Source organism: Coniosporium apollinis (genome assembly GCF_000281105.1).
Source record: "Coniosporium apollinis CBS 100218 chromosome Unknown supercont1.45, whole genome shotgun sequence".
Classification (NCBI taxonomy): Eukaryota; Fungi; Ascomycota; class Dothideomycetes; genus Coniosporium; species Coniosporium apollinis.
In genome coordinates, this window is record NW_006913307.1 from 201,654 (window position 1) to 217,187 (window position 15,534).

A 15,534-nucleotide genomic window follows, 5' to 3' on the forward strand; every position below is an offset into this window, starting at 1 on the left:
TAAACTCACCCGCCCCTCGGCATACGAAGACCCTCGTCCCTGTTTGCGAGACAAGCTGTGTTGCGCCACCTGAATCCTCTTCGACTTGCTTGTCACATAAGAGTCCATCTTCGACCACCATCACCCTCCCGTACTGCGAGAGCTCCTACCGGCCGCACCTCGCCTGCACCATTTGTCTGAGCAGCTAAAGACCTGCCCTTCCTGGGAGCTTGCAAGAGTTGGTAAATCGCAAGAGCGCCTGGCCTCAGCCTCTGGCACACCACACACTGTCCACACCACCATGCTCTCGAGAGCTCGCCCAAGGCGGGCCTCCCTCGCCAAAGACGGGAGCGTTGCCTTTCCAACCAGACAACTCTTCGTCCTAGGTACGTCTGCGGTTTGCTCAGCTCCAGCCGTTACTGCTGGCTATCTCGTTGAGTTGGCGGTTTGCTAAGCATTCATCACCGATGCAGCACTATGCCGAATTTGCGAGCCGATTGCGTTCATGTCGATCTTCCCTTACATCTACTACATGGTGTTGTCCTTCAACATCTCTCACGACGAGCATCAGACTGCCATCTATGCCGGCATGGTCACCTCGGCTTTTGCATTTGCCGAATTCTCAACAGGACTACTCTGGGGAAGGCTCAGTGACAAGGTCGGCCGGAAGCCAATCCTTCTCACTGGACTGGCTGGCACCGGATTGAGCATGTTGATGTTCGGATTCGCGCCCAGCCTGCCTGTTGCACTTGTTGCTCGCGCACTCGGCGGCTTGCTCAATGGGTATGTTTTAATGTCCCATCCACTAAGAGCTATTCTGACGCGTGGTCCATTTACAGAAACATCGGCGTGCTGCAAACGACTGTGGCGGAAGTGGTCACCGTTGAAGCTCACCAACGTAAGTGGACAACCAACGATCACAGTGGATGGCAGCAAGACTGATCTGCTCTCTTGTTCAGCTCGAGCTTATTCAATCATGCCGTTCGTCTGGTGTCTTGGGTACGCAAGGCCAAATATACCCTCCGCAACCGCGGCGCCGCAGATGCTAACGCTGGTGCAGCTCGATTATAGGTGCAGGCCTCGGAGGCACTCTTGCAGAGCCAGTCAAGAATTACCCGTCAGCATTCCAGCCAGGCACCCTTTTCGACCACTACCCGTACCTTCTTCCAAATCTCGTGTGCGCCTTCGTTGTTGTATGCAGCTTGGTCGTGGGTATACTGTTCCTCGAAGAGACGCACGAAGACAAGAAGCGCAGACGTGATCTTGGTCTCGAGCTTGGCCAGTGGATTCTGTGCAAGTTCTGCAGGCGACCTGAGGAGCGCATCAGCGACAAAGTGGGATATTTCGAGGAGACACTATCTTTCCTGGCCGAGGACGAGCATGATCAGCCGCCAGGGTACCGGTCGACAGAAGCCTCACCTCGTCCATCGTATGCTCAGGTCTCTTCACCCGAGCCTCCGCGCGCCATGTCTCTGCGCGAGGCTCTGACCCCTCAGGTGTTGTTGATCATCATAGGTTATGGTATTCTAGCTTTGTAAGTTTTCAGCCCGTCCCGCTCTAAACACCACGAGTGTGGGCTTGCCGCTGACGGACCGCTACAGTCACACAATGTCTTTCGAACAGTTATTCCCGGTCCTGCTCAGCCGGGACGAGTCCAAAGAACCAGCGACATTGCCTTTCAAGTTTACAGGAGGCTTCGCCTTGTCGACTAAGAAGATCGGGTTCATCCTATCTGCGCAGGGCGTGTTCCAGATGATATCGCAAATCTTCATCTTCCCGACTATCAGTAAAAGACTCGGCTTCCTCTGGACGTTCCGCTTTGTCGTGTTCGCATACCCTCTTCTCCACTTCCTCACTCCGTATTTGGCGCTACTGCCTGAGCAGCTCCGGATGCCTGGCGTCTACTTCATATTGATCTGGAAGGTCACGGCCCAGACGCTAGCGTTTCCAACGATCCAGATCATGCTCGCCAACGCAGCTCCTTCGAAGAAAGTCTTGGGCGCCTTGAACGGTGCAGCAGCATCCTCAGCCAGCCTCTGCAGAGCCTTGGGACCCACGCTATCTGGCGCAGTCCAGTCTCTCGGCTTGAGCCTGGGCTATTCCGGCCTTCCTTGGTGGGTGTGCGCCATGATCGCGCTTTCTGGGGCCATCGAGAGCCTTTGGATGCGGGATTCCAGGAACAAGTCAGAATCCGGAGGTCGTCAAAACTTTGCACTCGATGAAGAAAGTGCGGTTGGGGCACCGCTTCTCAGCTCATCTGCTGTAGGTTCAGAGCTCGGACTGGAAACTGCCAGTCCCGTGATCGAACAGCTACCTTGCAGGCAAAGCTCTTCTTCGCTAAATCTCGATGCCCCGAAGGAGGGTTAGGTTTTCTATGGCTTTTTTTTTCAGATACCCCCAACGGCAGCATGGATCATTCTTTCAGAGGGAGTACTTCGGATGGACTGGAAAATTGGCAACAGGGGGTCTAGAAGCGATGGGCATGGGCAGGATAGCATGGACAGGATGCATGGATACACGGAGTCTGCTATTGCATTGACACGGTTGTCATTTGGATCCAGCGCTCTGGGATACAGAGCATGTTTCTTTGTACGGAGAAGGCGCTACATGTTTGCTATACCCCCCTATACCCAATCGCTACAGTGTTTTAATCGTATCATTATAATTCTATCATCTCGCTTGCATGAGTCATCGGGACTCGGTACAGCGTATGTCCGTACTGGGAACTTAATTGTCCCGGTTACTCAGCACCCCGCAACCACGGACCCTTATCGCTGAGGCTATTCGAAGCTTGTGTGTAGATAAGGGTCTCCACCAAGCCATGCATTGCTTTTCCGACCATGGGACCATCGCTCTACCTTCTCTTCAGAGCTGATTGTTGCCCCTTATAGAAATGGTTAGCGGAGCTTTTGGTAGCGCCGCATACGCGACAGGCAGCTGGAGAGGTTAGGGCTTTTCCCTGCCAGCTTCGCCATATCTGCATTTACGCGCGACACCTCAGCCTCTCTGCTACACAAGGCGAGCACGTACGATGCGCCGGACCTCATGACAGGTCACAAACGACCTCTGGACGAAGCTCAGGGGTCACCGCCAGATGTCGCCGTGAAGCTTGTGTCCCCGTCCGCTTCATCTGCATCGGCTTCATCCGCCTCGTCTTTTCGCAATGTCTCGGCGTGTAATCGATGTCGGTTAAGGAAGAACCGCTGCGATCAGCGACTCCCTGCGTGCGCATCTTGCGACAAGGCGAATGTCAAATGCGTTGGCTACGATCCGATTACCAAGAGAGAAATCCCGCGGAGGTTCGTTTGCGCTTGAGTAGCCCCAGTGGAATGCGCCAAGCCGTTTCTCTGGGCCGTTGTCATGGAGTAAGGCTAATACGTATCGTGGCAGTTATATATATTATCTAGAGACTCGAGTGTCCTATCTTGAATCCCAACTTCGAGAAAACAACCTTACCTTTGCACCGCCGGAAGACTTCGCGCTTGGCTTCAAACTGAACGGTCGGATTGGCTCGCCACATGGACATGATGGAAGTTCCCCCGATGCGCATGGTCATGATAGGACCGTGTCCGTTGACAACACAGAGGAGAAGAGTCGGGAGAACGAGCGGTATCACCGCGACAAGCTTAATAAACTGGTTTCCAACATCGGCATGGTATCGGTGCAGGGAGCCTCTGACCCTCGTTATCTTGGGTCAACGTCCGGGATATCCTTCGCCCGTGTAGTCTTCGCAGCCGTCAAGAGCTCAGTCTCTGGCAACAATTCCGAGCGTGGTAGCGTGCGGGGAACGAAGTCTGTAGCAGCAGCACCGGCAGCCGGAGGAACTTCCATGCGAGACAGCTTTTTCGGCCTACACACGAAGCCCACTATCAGGCAAGCCCCCTTTCCGGATGAAGAGCTAGGTAGGAAGCTGGTGGACCTGTATTTTGAACATGCAAACCCTCAGATCCCTATACTACATAGGCCTGAGTTTATGAAAATGTTCATGCGTGTTTACGTCTCGGATGAGCGAACACGCACTGCTCGGGAGTCGTACATGCTGAACATTGTCTTTGCAATAGGTGCTGGCATCATCATGGGTTCTTCCAAGGCGCAATCGCCCAGTCATGATAGCTTTCCTCCAAGCAACAAGAAACGCAGGGTCAGTAGAAGCGAGCAACATCAGGCAGAGGAATATCATGCGTCAGCGATTTTTCATTTGGAGAGCTTCCTCAGCTCTGGCCCTGCAGCAGACCGCCCGGATGGCTTCGGCGGCGGCTTGGAGGAATTGCAGGCTGTACTGTTGCTGGCAGGATTCGCTCTGCTGCGGCCCGTGGCACCGGGCTTGTGGTACATTGTGGGTGTTGCTGTCCGTTTAGGGGTTGACCTCGGTCTTCATTACGAGGACGGTGTTGATATTGATGACACACCCTCGGACGATGCTCCAATTGACAGGATGAAAGGTTCATCGAGCAGCACCCCTACTAAGATCGATGCCCGAGAGCGCGGCCGTAGAGAGTGGGTACGAGACCTCCGAAGGCGATTGTGGTGGTGTGTGTATTCACTCGACAGGCTGGTCTCGACGTGTGTTGGTCGCCCTTTCGGTATTACCGATCAAGTGGTTACAACAGAGTTTCCCTCCCTACTCGATGACAACTACATCACGACTGGAGGTTTCCTGGAACCGCTTAGCGGCTCTGAAAAGCCTAGTTACAAGTTCGTGTCACATCATTATTTCCGGCTACGATTACTCCAGTCTGAAATCCTTCAAGTCCTGCAACATCGCCAGGCACAGCAGGCGCGAGCCAATGGGGCCAACGAGGGCAACCAGTTCATGCACACGAAGCTGCCTTCGCCTTTCCTACAGAACTTCTCCTCCTTCCGGCAATGGCGTCAAGACATAGATCGCCGGTTGTGGGAATGGATACAGTCAGCGCCCAACCAGCTAGAGACTGGCGTACAGTTCTCTCCTCTCTTCCTGGAACTCAACTACTGGCAAGCAGTCATCACGTTGTACCGGCAAAGCCTGGCTGTACCGGCAGGCTTAGTTGGAGAACTCCGCTGCGCTAATGAAGATGTCTCGAGTCCTTCAATGGTCAATATCGAGGAGCAGGAAGACGAAGAATATATTTTCTTAAAGGTTGCTGAAGCTGGCCAGAAGGTCTTGAAGCTGTACCGTCAGCTGCACCGCGTGCATCTCGTGAACTACACTTTCTTAGCTACTCATCATCTCTTCATGGCTGGTATATCGTTTCTTTATGCGATCTGGCACTCCCCGGTCGTACGAAGCCACCTGGTAAGTCTGCCAATCAACTCATAGCTAACGCTAACAATATCAGTCACTGGATGAGGTGGATTTCACCGTTCTGGCCGCGACGTCGGTACTAAGCGATCTGATTGAGAAGTGCCCACCTGCAGAAGCCTGCCGAGACGCCTTCGACCGCATGAGCAAAGCAACTATCCAGATGTGTCTCTCGACAACCGGCTTCGGTCCTCAAGCTCTTGCGCATCTAGTCAAGCTCAAGCCCCCGTCTTCTGGATCACCCACCGTCTATACCTCCGACCAGGTGGATAGTTTTGGCAATGGTCAGGACTACAGCCATACATCACAGAACCAGCAATGGCGGCAGCCTCGCTTCGACATGAACCTCAAAGACCTTTTCGTCGACGACGGGATCGAAGTCCGCTCATCCGGCAGCGTACGGGGTCTCCGGAGCATGCCTCCACCGCTGCAGGCGCAGTTGCAGCAGCCATCCCAACAGCGAGCCATGTCTCAGACCCTCAAATCCGAACCTTCCACATATTCAAATGTGGACTCTCTCATCTCTCCAACACTACAGCAGCAATACTCCACATCCACCTCGACGTCTTTGTCGCCCAATCTCCCGCAACACGCACAACCACACGCATCACAGATCTCACCCTTTCAGATAACGAATCAGACGCCATATACGAGTTTTGCTCAGAACATACAATCCACATATCCCGATTTTGGCGGCTTCAACGATCTTGACTTCTTGGACTCGTTTCCGGTTAACGGAGCGAATGCGAGCAACGGCGACAACCCCAACGCCCTTGATCTCGGGTTTGGAATGGGCTTTGATGGTAATCATGACTGGGCTGACGGCAACGGCTTGGATATCTTTGATGGGTTCTTCTTTGGGGGTACTGGGAATGGGGGAGGACTGTAAGGTCTTAGTGTATCCTTGTGCAGTCACTCCGGGCAGCATTTTCTGTATATCGTTGAACGAACAGTTCGATGAGGGGATCCTAGCCCAGCGTAGCCAGCTTATGGACGTTGTGATGTCCAGAGGTTCATTGTGTACCTAGTAGTTACTGGACGGTGATAAACTGCCCTCCGGCCTCTACAGCTGTCGATGACCCGGTTGATCACGCATCGGTGGGGGAGAGATTCGATGCCTCAGCCACCTCGCGAGCAGGAGTTCTGCAAATTGTATGGAGTACATCAGATCTCCCCACCACCTCGATGTCTCCCACTTGAATGGTACCGCAACGGAAACACACCTGTCGGCAATCATAACGGAAGGTCTTCTACTGCGGTTCAGTATCACTCCCGGCCGCCACATCGAGATTGAGAAGCGCCGAAGAGCCCTGCATAAAGATAAGGATCTCTACCTGCTCACTCTTGGAGCGTGCAAGACGAAGATCGCGACGGTTGGGGTGTACCGCACGGCGAGGAAGGATTTCCCAGAGCTTGTCGCTGAAAAAACTCCGCTTTGATGGGCCAAGAACGCGTTGTGTGGCTGGATCCGTCAAACGGTTGAGTGGATGTAGAGCAACACCGACATGCTCGAATCAGGAACGCCCCAGAAGGGAATGTGGTTGTACAAGACAAACACCAAGCGTCAGAAGCGCCCCCACATGCTGCTGCGGTTCTGTTCACTACAGGCATACTAGTCTTCGGCTTCTAGCATAGCATTCTAAGACAGAGTTGGAGAGATTGTAAGGCGGTATTGGTTGATAGTATCTCACCCGAGTTGCTAATACCTCTTCCCTCCTGGCGCTTCTAGCTAGGTAGGACTTTGGTGTATGCGGACACTTCCTGCGTACTGACGTCCGAGTGATAGCGCCGCGAGCGAACCTGCTCATACAAGCGTATCTGGCTGAGTTGGCTGATCCACTATCACGGATAATGTGCGATGGTTCGGCGCACGTGAAATTATGGCATAGGTGAGAGTGAACTACATCTGGATCTACAGTGTAGTCAATATATAAGTCAGATCTGAAGGGAAGTATTACCAAACCATTTCTCCCATCTCTCTAGACCCAGCCTGTCAAGACCGATAGCAAGTATGGCGAAAACCCTCATACGTTTGTACTCCCAACGCTGATGGGTCTCGCTCTAGAGATACAGCTCGGTCCCCTGTGCGTCGAATTTCTTTCCGTCCGGGTGTTCCTTCACCAAGCGGTATTCATCTCCAGTCACGACGGCCAAGTCAGCAAGGCAAGTGCTGGATAGTGTTTGCCGAGCTCCCTGGCATGGTGTGGTTGCTGAATGGTGCTATGGTAAGACGCTGGTATTGTACCAGTGAACGAACCACCACGCCAACCGCTCGATCCAAGCGCGTATATTGAGGCAGTAATATGCCCGCATAATCGCTGCTGCGCATACCGAGTGCTCGCGGGGACGGCGAGGGAAAGCCCTAGGCAAGATAACACGCGGCGCTGCTGATTGCGTGTTGGATGTCTTAGCCGCGTTCTCGTCTATCCCGGCCTTATTAACCCCAGTGTTGTCCTCCACACCGTCAACCCCGGCGTTGTCCTCTATATCTTCCCAATCTTCCTCTTGTATGCCTGTGCCACCTCCAACGCCCATCTCCTCACCAACTCATGTAGCACTACCCTCGCCCATCTCCTCACCCAGTTCCTCATCCGTCTCTTCACCAAGCCCTATAGCATTGCTCTCACCCATGTCCTCACCACTCTCACTGTCCACGTACTCGCTATGGTCGTGTTCCCCTTCACCTGAATCCGTACCGGCGGCCTGTACGGTATTGCCGGAGGGGACTCGATTTAGAGCAACGAGACGGATGAGGCGACTTTGAAGGACTGACTGCGCCCCGCTGACGGCTGTGGGAACTGGGCTGGCTACAAGGACTGGGCTAGCCGAGGAAACTGGGCTGGCTGAGGGAACTGGAGTAGCTGAGGCACCACAGTAGATGGGACTCCCAATCGGCTTGCTACTTCGGATTGGTAATACGACTACGCGGTCTGATGACGTTGGCGGGTCTAACAGCGCCTGTGGGTCTGACGGCGTCGGCGGGTCTGATGGCGTTGGCGGGTCTAGGGTAGGTGGTCTTGACGGCGGAGTAGCAGACTGCCTACTTGTGGTTTCGCGGGTTGTGCGGGCAGTGTCGTACTTAAGTACAGCGAGTGCGACTTCACGGAACTCTGCCGTAAATGTGTTGGTATCTTTAGCGGTGATCGTCATCGCCTGGAGCTGTTGTTTTTCTTCTGTGCCGTCCTGGCCGCTCTGGGTTGGTTATTAGTATTGAATGCCAATCCTTCAGCGCAAGCGTACTCGCTTGTTTTCTTTCCATCTTAGCCGCTTGAAGAGTTTCTCGAATGCCTTCACGGCCCTATGATCCTCGCGAGCCTTCTTTAACGTGTCTTTGACTGCCTGCTGCGGTTGCAGCTTCTCGCATCTCTTAAGGCTTTTAGCACTTTCGCTTCTGCGACTTCCGATCCTATGGATTCATTGCACGCGTAATTGCGTCTCATGGAACATAGCCACGCGGACAATAGAACTCGCAGGACTCCGAAATCGTCAAGATCTATGGAATTCACCATGTTTCCATTCATCTTCTCGATCTGACCGTTCCGACTTTGTTGATGGCTTGAACACGCTTACAAGGCTACATATGTTGCCCTACGCCCAGGCCCTTAAACTAGCTCTATTATTGTACTTGACCATAGAGCCTTCAATCGATGGTTAACGCAGTGCCCTACCAATTCGGGATTCTTCGATTCCGGCGATGCTAGATTAGCTTGCGTACAACTGCCTACACCAGCCAAGAATTTCGGGCCGAAGCCAAGTCAGACCGTCCTGGCTTCCAAGGTTGCGAGGTGGAGCATCTGTAACTGACCTCAGACTCTCACAAAACGTCGGCCAACCAGAACACCGTGAGGCAGTGAGACAAGGCTCAGTCAAGCTTCAGTGACGCTCATGCGCCGTCTCTCTGCGATGCGACCATGACCGAACTGTCGAAGGATTCAGTACCTGGAGGCTGCGCCACGGACATGGACACTGCAGCTTGCGCCTTGCGCGGTCGGGTCACGAGTGTTGGAGCAATGAACGGTTACAAAAGAGCGGGATGAGGCTGGAAGACCTGTACTGCGCCTTTGGCTCAACGAGAAAGATCAATCTAGCGTATCGTTCAACCATCTTAGTCTTCCATCATGAGTGCCATACAAAACAGTGGATGCTCCGATTCCAATCAAAATCCTCAAGGCTCCGTATGTAGCGGTCACGGAGCTCTGTCCAGCAGTACAGCTGCCGATGGGCCGCCGACCTATGATACCAGCGAGAGGTTTACCGCCGCAGGCAGACCGTGAGCCTTCCCCGAACCACCGCCATTCGCAAGCGGCCGACTGACGTTTTCCCAGCTTCCACCCTGAATTTAACCCTTCGACAACAACCCCCAACCCCGTCCCCGCCGAGGCCGAGCCCGGGAAACAAGGCTCCAAGTACGCGCACTGGGGCCACTGGCGCTTCAGCGACACCGACATCATCGCCGTTCCCGTGAAAGTGCCCCGCGACAAAAGCAGCTTCAAAGGCAAAGCGGCCGCCCTCGGCGCGCTGCTACAAGGCGAGTCCGCAGACTATGAGCTCAAGACGATCAGCATGACGCGGAAGGAGTACCTGGAGCACTACGCCATGGACGCCGAGGGGAAGTACATAGGGACTGGGCCACCGGGCTATGGACTTGAGGGGCACGGAGTGGTGTTTGACCAGGACTTGAAGGATGTGGATGCGGCGGGCAGGAAGAAGAATAGGAATAGGGACATCTTCTTAAACAATGATACGATTTTGCCGGGATGGGTGTGTGATCTGGGGAATAAGCAGCTGGAGAAGAGGGACGAGCGGAGGAGGAGCGGGAGTAGGAACGGTGCTGCTGGGGGGAGCAGAGGGCGCGGAGCTCTGCCGGCGCGGGAGGTGCCTAAAGGCCAAACGGGACGTGTATGTTATCGCTGAGAACGATTGTGTGTTCAATCTGTCCAAGCTGGGCGAGAATTCCTACGAGCTCTCGGCCTGGTATGACAAACGGCGTGGCGACTATGAAACAGGATGCATACATACAATGGTCCGTCGAAGAGCAACGTTGATTCTCCTTGGACTCGAAGAAACCTGTATGACATGGCAAGAGACCCGATACTGGAGCGCAGCACGGCACGTCTGGTCAGGACACGTACATTGACAAATGTATCGTAGCGTAACACACAGATCCTACCAGCTCCTGTATGTCTTGTTTGCAAACGTACCTGGCTGTCCTTGCTATCAGCAGCTCACCTGGGATAGCTGCAACGCAATCCTCCACCATCCTATCTAAGCTATGGTTATCTAACTCTTGCGACCCCTGACAACCGTATCACGGTACGACCAAAGTGGCGTGATCTCTGCCGTCCCGTCTATTCGGATGACCATACAGCTTTCACCTCTGGCTTCCAAGGTTTCATTAAGCGTTCTGTCAAGCGTCCAAGATCTGTCGTAAGCGTTCGTGGAGAGCGGTTCAGGGTCACCATGGCTCTGTCAGGATGGATGCGCTTCCTACTTCCCGCTCTTTAGCGAGCCACTCAGACCACAGCGTTGAGCCAAGTAATTTTGCTATTCGCTATATACAGCAGGGAGCGCATCCGGTCCTTTGATGGGTGGACCCATGTATGGCAGATCGGGTAAACGGCGGATCCGACGCCTGTCATCCGGGCTTGGCCGTCGAGTTGAAGCAAGCCAGCCAGCCAGACAGCAACGCCCAGCCAGCCAGCCAGCCCCCAGAAGCGGGCTCTCTTATCACTGCCACTTTGGGCGCGCCCCCCATGCCCCCCATCGTCTTCCTCCGTGGCATGGCGGCTTTCTCAATGGAGATAAGAGTGCCGGGCCCTGTTCGGCACTGTCCGCCAGCCGCATCTCATCCACATCTACATCCTCAGCTTCAGCCTCGTCTCTCTCCTACTCTTCCGCTTCCATCTTACCGCAAGCCCGTGCTGCCCGGTCCTGGGGACAGTTCACGACCCTAGACGAAACTGGACGGCCCTGTCTCGCTGTGGCCTAGTGACAGCGATGTTCAACGCGCGATTGGCAACACACCATAGTAGACGAGGCCGCCGAGATCCCCCGCCAGGACCGCGACATTGACCTTTCATCAAAACACCCTCCCCTCGAAGAGAGGCGGCGAGCGTTATCCGAGACAGCCATGATTGTTCCGCGTGGTCTCTTCGGCGATGCGCCGCCTGAGCCGCGGTCGAGATTGGCCAACAACCCCACGCTTCTGTTCAGTTGGTGGTGCACTGGGATGGCTCTCACCACTATCCTGGTCCGGTTGATGGGACGGCTCGTGAGGAATGATCGCTTGTTCCGCGAAGACAAACTCATGGCCTTGAGCATCATTCCGCTACTTCTCCGAATGGCATTCATACATCCCGTGCTTCTGTTCGGAACGAACAACGTTGCTACGGATAGCCTGAGCGCGGAACAGATATACACCCACTCGATAGGGGCAAGACTGGTACTTGGTGCAAGGATATTCTATGCGCTTTTGTGGGTATCAGGTTGCGTTACCTATTGACACTGTGCTGACAGCGCTCCACCAGCATATGGACCGCCAAGTTCACCGTCTCCGAATTTCTTAAGCGCCTCACCTGCAGATTCTGGAAACGAGGGTACGAAGTCGGGCTGAGGAGTATCAGGATATTCTTGGTCGTCACCTTCTTCATGGTTGTCATTGCAACGCTCGCCGAGTGTCAGCCATTCGACCATTACTGGCAGGTCGTCCCGGACCCGGGTCCAAGGTGTCGCAGCGGCTATGCGCATCTGATCACCATGGGCGTCGCCGATATCATCACCGATGTGCTGCTCATAGTGTTCCCTATACCGATTATCATCAAATCGGCCATGCCCATGGCACGCAAGGTCGCCCTGGTGTTGCTCTTCGCTATGTCTCTCATCTTGATTGCCGTCACCGGCGCAAGGGTTCCTTTAGTAATCCAGCACCAAGGCCGGCAGCAGTACCGTACCGTTTTCGCGTCGGGAGAGATCCTTGCAGCGACAGCTGTATCCAACGCAGTCGTCCTGGGCTCTTTCCTCCGAGACCGCGGTGTCAAAAAGGCAAAATTCAAAACCGTCTCAAGAACGGACAGCATGGAACGGGGTTCACGAAGAGAAACCATCGCGGTGCAGCAGTGGGGCAGTGACGAAGATCTCATCCGCGATCTCCCTGGCTACCAGCTGGACCCTGAGCTCCACAGGACACAGAGCGGGCCTCGCCGCCCGTCAGTAGCAGTCTCGACTGACACGATGATGAGTGGCGCGAACACTGTACCTTCTGGGAAGCAGGGGTGGAAGAGTCTCGACACGACTGCTGAAAGCTGCAGGAGCAGCGAAGGTAGCGAGGAGACAGAGACCGACCTCAAGTCTCCCATCACGCCAGGTCCTATGCCAAAGCCCCAAGAGGTTCGCGTCGTACATCCCAAACAAAACATGGCTTTCTTCGACTATGGCGGGCTACTTGACACAAGTCCCGCCTCTGCTTCCACCATGGCCTCTCCGACCGGAGACGCTACGAGCGCCCAAGACTTCGCATCACCGAGACGAGGCTCAAGGTCTTTGCTGTCCGACATAGGCGGTCTTCTTTCACAAGTGCAGTCTCGCAAAGAGAGTACCGCTAACTCACGGAAGGAGAGGCGATCGCGGAATTTTTCTGTGCCTGAAGGCGATTCTTATGAGTTGACACCTCGTAGCTCGAAGCCGCAGCTACCGACAGGGAGTGCGCCATCCAGCGTGTCTGAAGCACCACTTTCTCCAGACACAGGTCCGCAATCTCTGCAAGATCCTGGTGGCTTACTGGGCGATTCAGAGCTCCCATCCACAGCACGCCCTACCGTGACAACTTCCTCACATATACCTACCGCTTCCGCCTCAAACACATCTGTACCTCTTCGTCCCGCGTACCCAGTGCCATCGACCGTGGCGCAGCCTACTCCAGGCCATCGAAGCCCTCCTGCTGATGAGGGTGACGTTGGCATGTCCATGCAGGATGCCGGAGGATTACTGCGCTAGAACAGCCCTAGCATGCGGCTACTTACATTTGTGTTTTCAGGATTCCCCTTTTGCGATGGAGTTTACGAGTCATGTGACATGAATTGACGTTGCATGCTGGACGGGTTGATTTTGGAAAGCGGATATGTGGACATATATGGACTGTGTGTATAGTATCGGTGTGCAGTGTGCTGGCGTAGATACCCAGTAATATGTGCGGAAAATTCAATCTTGCCAAAATATATTCGTGAAGCCAGCCGAATTGGTGTTGCAGATCCTAGAAGATCTATCCCCCGTGTCGGCTTTCTCGAGGCGCGTTTAGAGTAGTCTTTGACCGTCCCATCACCTTGCTTGAAGCTTGATTCCGCATCATGGTCGAAGGCATCTCTGGCAACATCACCAACACTACCCAAACCCCCAGCCTGAAGCCCAACACCCAGCTGTACAACCTCGCAGAAGCACTACGCTCCGCTCTAGTAGAGCCGTTCGCCGAGAATGATCCCATCCACGAATGCGGCACCGCCGCTCTCTCTATCATCGCGAGACGCCCTGACGATGTGATCCGCCTTGCCCATGAGAAGATTCATAGCATCCGGTACCAAGACGTGCCTACTAGCTGGCTGAGGCTCTATACGGAAGGTTCGTTATGGAAGGCTTTGCGGATAGTTGACGAAGAGTGTGGTTTGGATCAGGAGCCCCAGAAGGCCGGAAGAGGATATGAGCTTGGTTCTTCGCCAGTTGCTGCCAACGGTGATGGAGAAGCCCGCGTGGGCAAAGAAGGGCGGCAAGAGCAGGAGTATGACTGGATCGCAGCCGTCGTCGAAGCGCTCGACATGGCCCTCATTGTAGCCGGCGCACCTCTACGAGAGGGCCTCGCCGAGCAAGCCATAGACCACCTATCCGCCCTCGCCGAACAGTCCTTTCTCTCTCCACCTCCCAGATCGACAGAACCACCTGCCAAACGCCGAAAGCTCTCCCCGACCTCCCCTCCACCTTCCACCATCCCAGCAACCTTCCCTTCCAACCCCTCCAACCGCCCAACCCTCCGCTTCCCAATCCCGCGCGTCCACGACCTCAGTCTCGCGGCCTTCGAAGCCCACCTCAACAATGTGACGGAGCCCCTCATCATCACCGGTGCGCTGGACCACTGGCCCGCCCTCAGCGATCCGGAGCGCGCGTGGAGTAACCCGCGGTATCTGATGCGGAAGACAGTAGGCGGCAGACGTCTTGTGCCCGTCGAGTTGGGTCGTAGCTATACGGCCGAGAACTGGGGGCAGAGAATCATCACGTTTGGGGAGTTCATGTCTCGATACATGCTTAACGAGCCCAGCCGCAAAGCCCGACCAGCCGCGCCAACCAGCGAAGACGGCCAGGACGACGCCCCAGACGGTGAAGGGGAAAAGGCTGGAGAGGAAGAGGGAGCAGTGGAACAAGCACACCAAATAGGCTACCTAGCCCAACATCCCCTCCTAACCCAAATTCCCTCCTTGCGCTCCGACATCAGCGTCCCTGACTACTGCTGCGTCCGGCCCTCCTCTCCTATTTCCCCCTCCTCTTTTTCCCTCAATCCCTCCCCCAGCCCTACTGAACCCCTCCTAAACGTCTGGTTCGGCCCCGCCAACACAATCTCTCCCCTCCACACCGACGCCTACCACAACATCTTCGCGCAGGTAGTTGGCGCAAAGTACGTGCGGCTTTACAGTCCGGCGCAGGGGAAGGTTCTTTACCCGCGGGGAGTTGAGACGGGAGGAGTCGATATGGGGAATACGGCTCAGGTGGACTTGGATGAGTTCGTTGGGTTGTTTGAGGGGGGTTGGAGTGGAAGAAATGGAGATGGAGGAGAGGATTGGGATGGGGATAGAAAAGGGGGAGGGGGTGGGGATCGAGATAGGGAGGCAAGGAGGCAGGCGTTTGAGGAGGCCTACTCGGGGTTCAGGGAGGCTGAATTCGTGGAGGGGGTTGTGGGGCCGGGTGAGTGTCTGTATATTCCCCCGGGGTGGTGGCATTATGTTAGGAGCTTGGAGGCGAGCTTTAGTGTTAGTTTCTGGTGGGACTGAAGAATGGAAAAGGAAGTCAAGCTGAGCGCAGCTTCACGGTTTCTCATTTGGGCATCTTTTGAGAGAAATCATAATGTTGGTCTAGTGTCAACATACCATGAACGCCTTTCCACAACGTTGGTCTCATGCGTGTCGTAACGCCGTCATCCAAACGACCACAGGTCAGCCTCACCCCAACGCCGAAACCACCAAGGGAGATTCCCAGACAGCCAACATCTCTCCAAGATTTCCGAAAACACTCCAGCG

At 54.8% G+C, this 15,534-nt stretch overlaps 5 protein-coding genes across 5 annotated transcripts; all 5 read left to right on the forward strand.

The window, feature by feature from the left end:
• Positions 1-484: 484 nt before the first annotated feature.
• W97_07828 (uncharacterized protein) lies at positions 485-2,346 on the forward strand (the record flags this gene model as incomplete). Its single annotated transcript, XM_007785697.1, has 6 exons — positions 485-762; positions 819-877; positions 939-978; positions 1,040-1,313; positions 1,353-1,513; positions 1,581-2,346. 6 exons carry the CDS (start codon positions 485-487, stop codon positions 2,344-2,346), a joined length of 1,578 nt encoding a protein of 525 aa, XP_007783887.1.
• Positions 2,347-3,631: 1,285 nt separating this feature from the next.
• On the forward strand, positions 3,632-6,149 carry W97_07829 (uncharacterized protein; the record flags this gene model as incomplete). The annotated part of the gene is made up of 2 exons (XM_007785698.1): positions 3,632-5,254; positions 5,298-6,149. The coding sequence occupies 2 exons, from the start codon at positions 3,632-3,634 to the stop codon at positions 6,147-6,149; spliced, it is 2,475 nt and encodes an 824-aa protein (XP_007783888.1).
• Positions 6,150-9,378: 3,229 nt separating this feature from the next.
• Positions 9,379-10,174, forward strand: W97_07830 (uncharacterized protein; the record flags this gene model as incomplete). Its single annotated transcript, XM_007785699.1, has 2 exons — positions 9,379-9,530; positions 9,586-10,174. The coding sequence occupies 2 exons, from the start codon at positions 9,379-9,381 to the stop codon at positions 10,172-10,174; spliced, it is 741 nt and encodes a 246-aa protein (XP_007783889.1).
• A 1,216-nt stretch (positions 10,175-11,390) lies between these two features.
• On the forward strand, positions 11,391-12,923 carry W97_07831 (uncharacterized protein; the record flags this gene model as incomplete). The annotated part of the gene is made up of 3 exons (XM_007785700.1): positions 11,391-11,734; positions 11,788-12,795; positions 12,872-12,923. 3 exons carry the CDS (start codon positions 11,391-11,393, stop codon positions 12,921-12,923), a joined length of 1,404 nt encoding a protein of 467 aa, XP_007783890.1.
• A 679-nt stretch (positions 12,924-13,602) lies between these two features.
• W97_07832 (uncharacterized protein) lies at positions 13,603-15,288 on the forward strand (the record flags this gene model as incomplete). Its single annotated transcript, XM_007785701.1, has 1 exon — positions 13,603-15,288. The coding sequence occupies one exon, from the start codon at positions 13,603-13,605 to the stop codon at positions 15,286-15,288; it is 1,686 nt and encodes a 561-aa protein (XP_007783891.1).
• Positions 15,289-15,534: the final 246 nt, after the last annotated feature.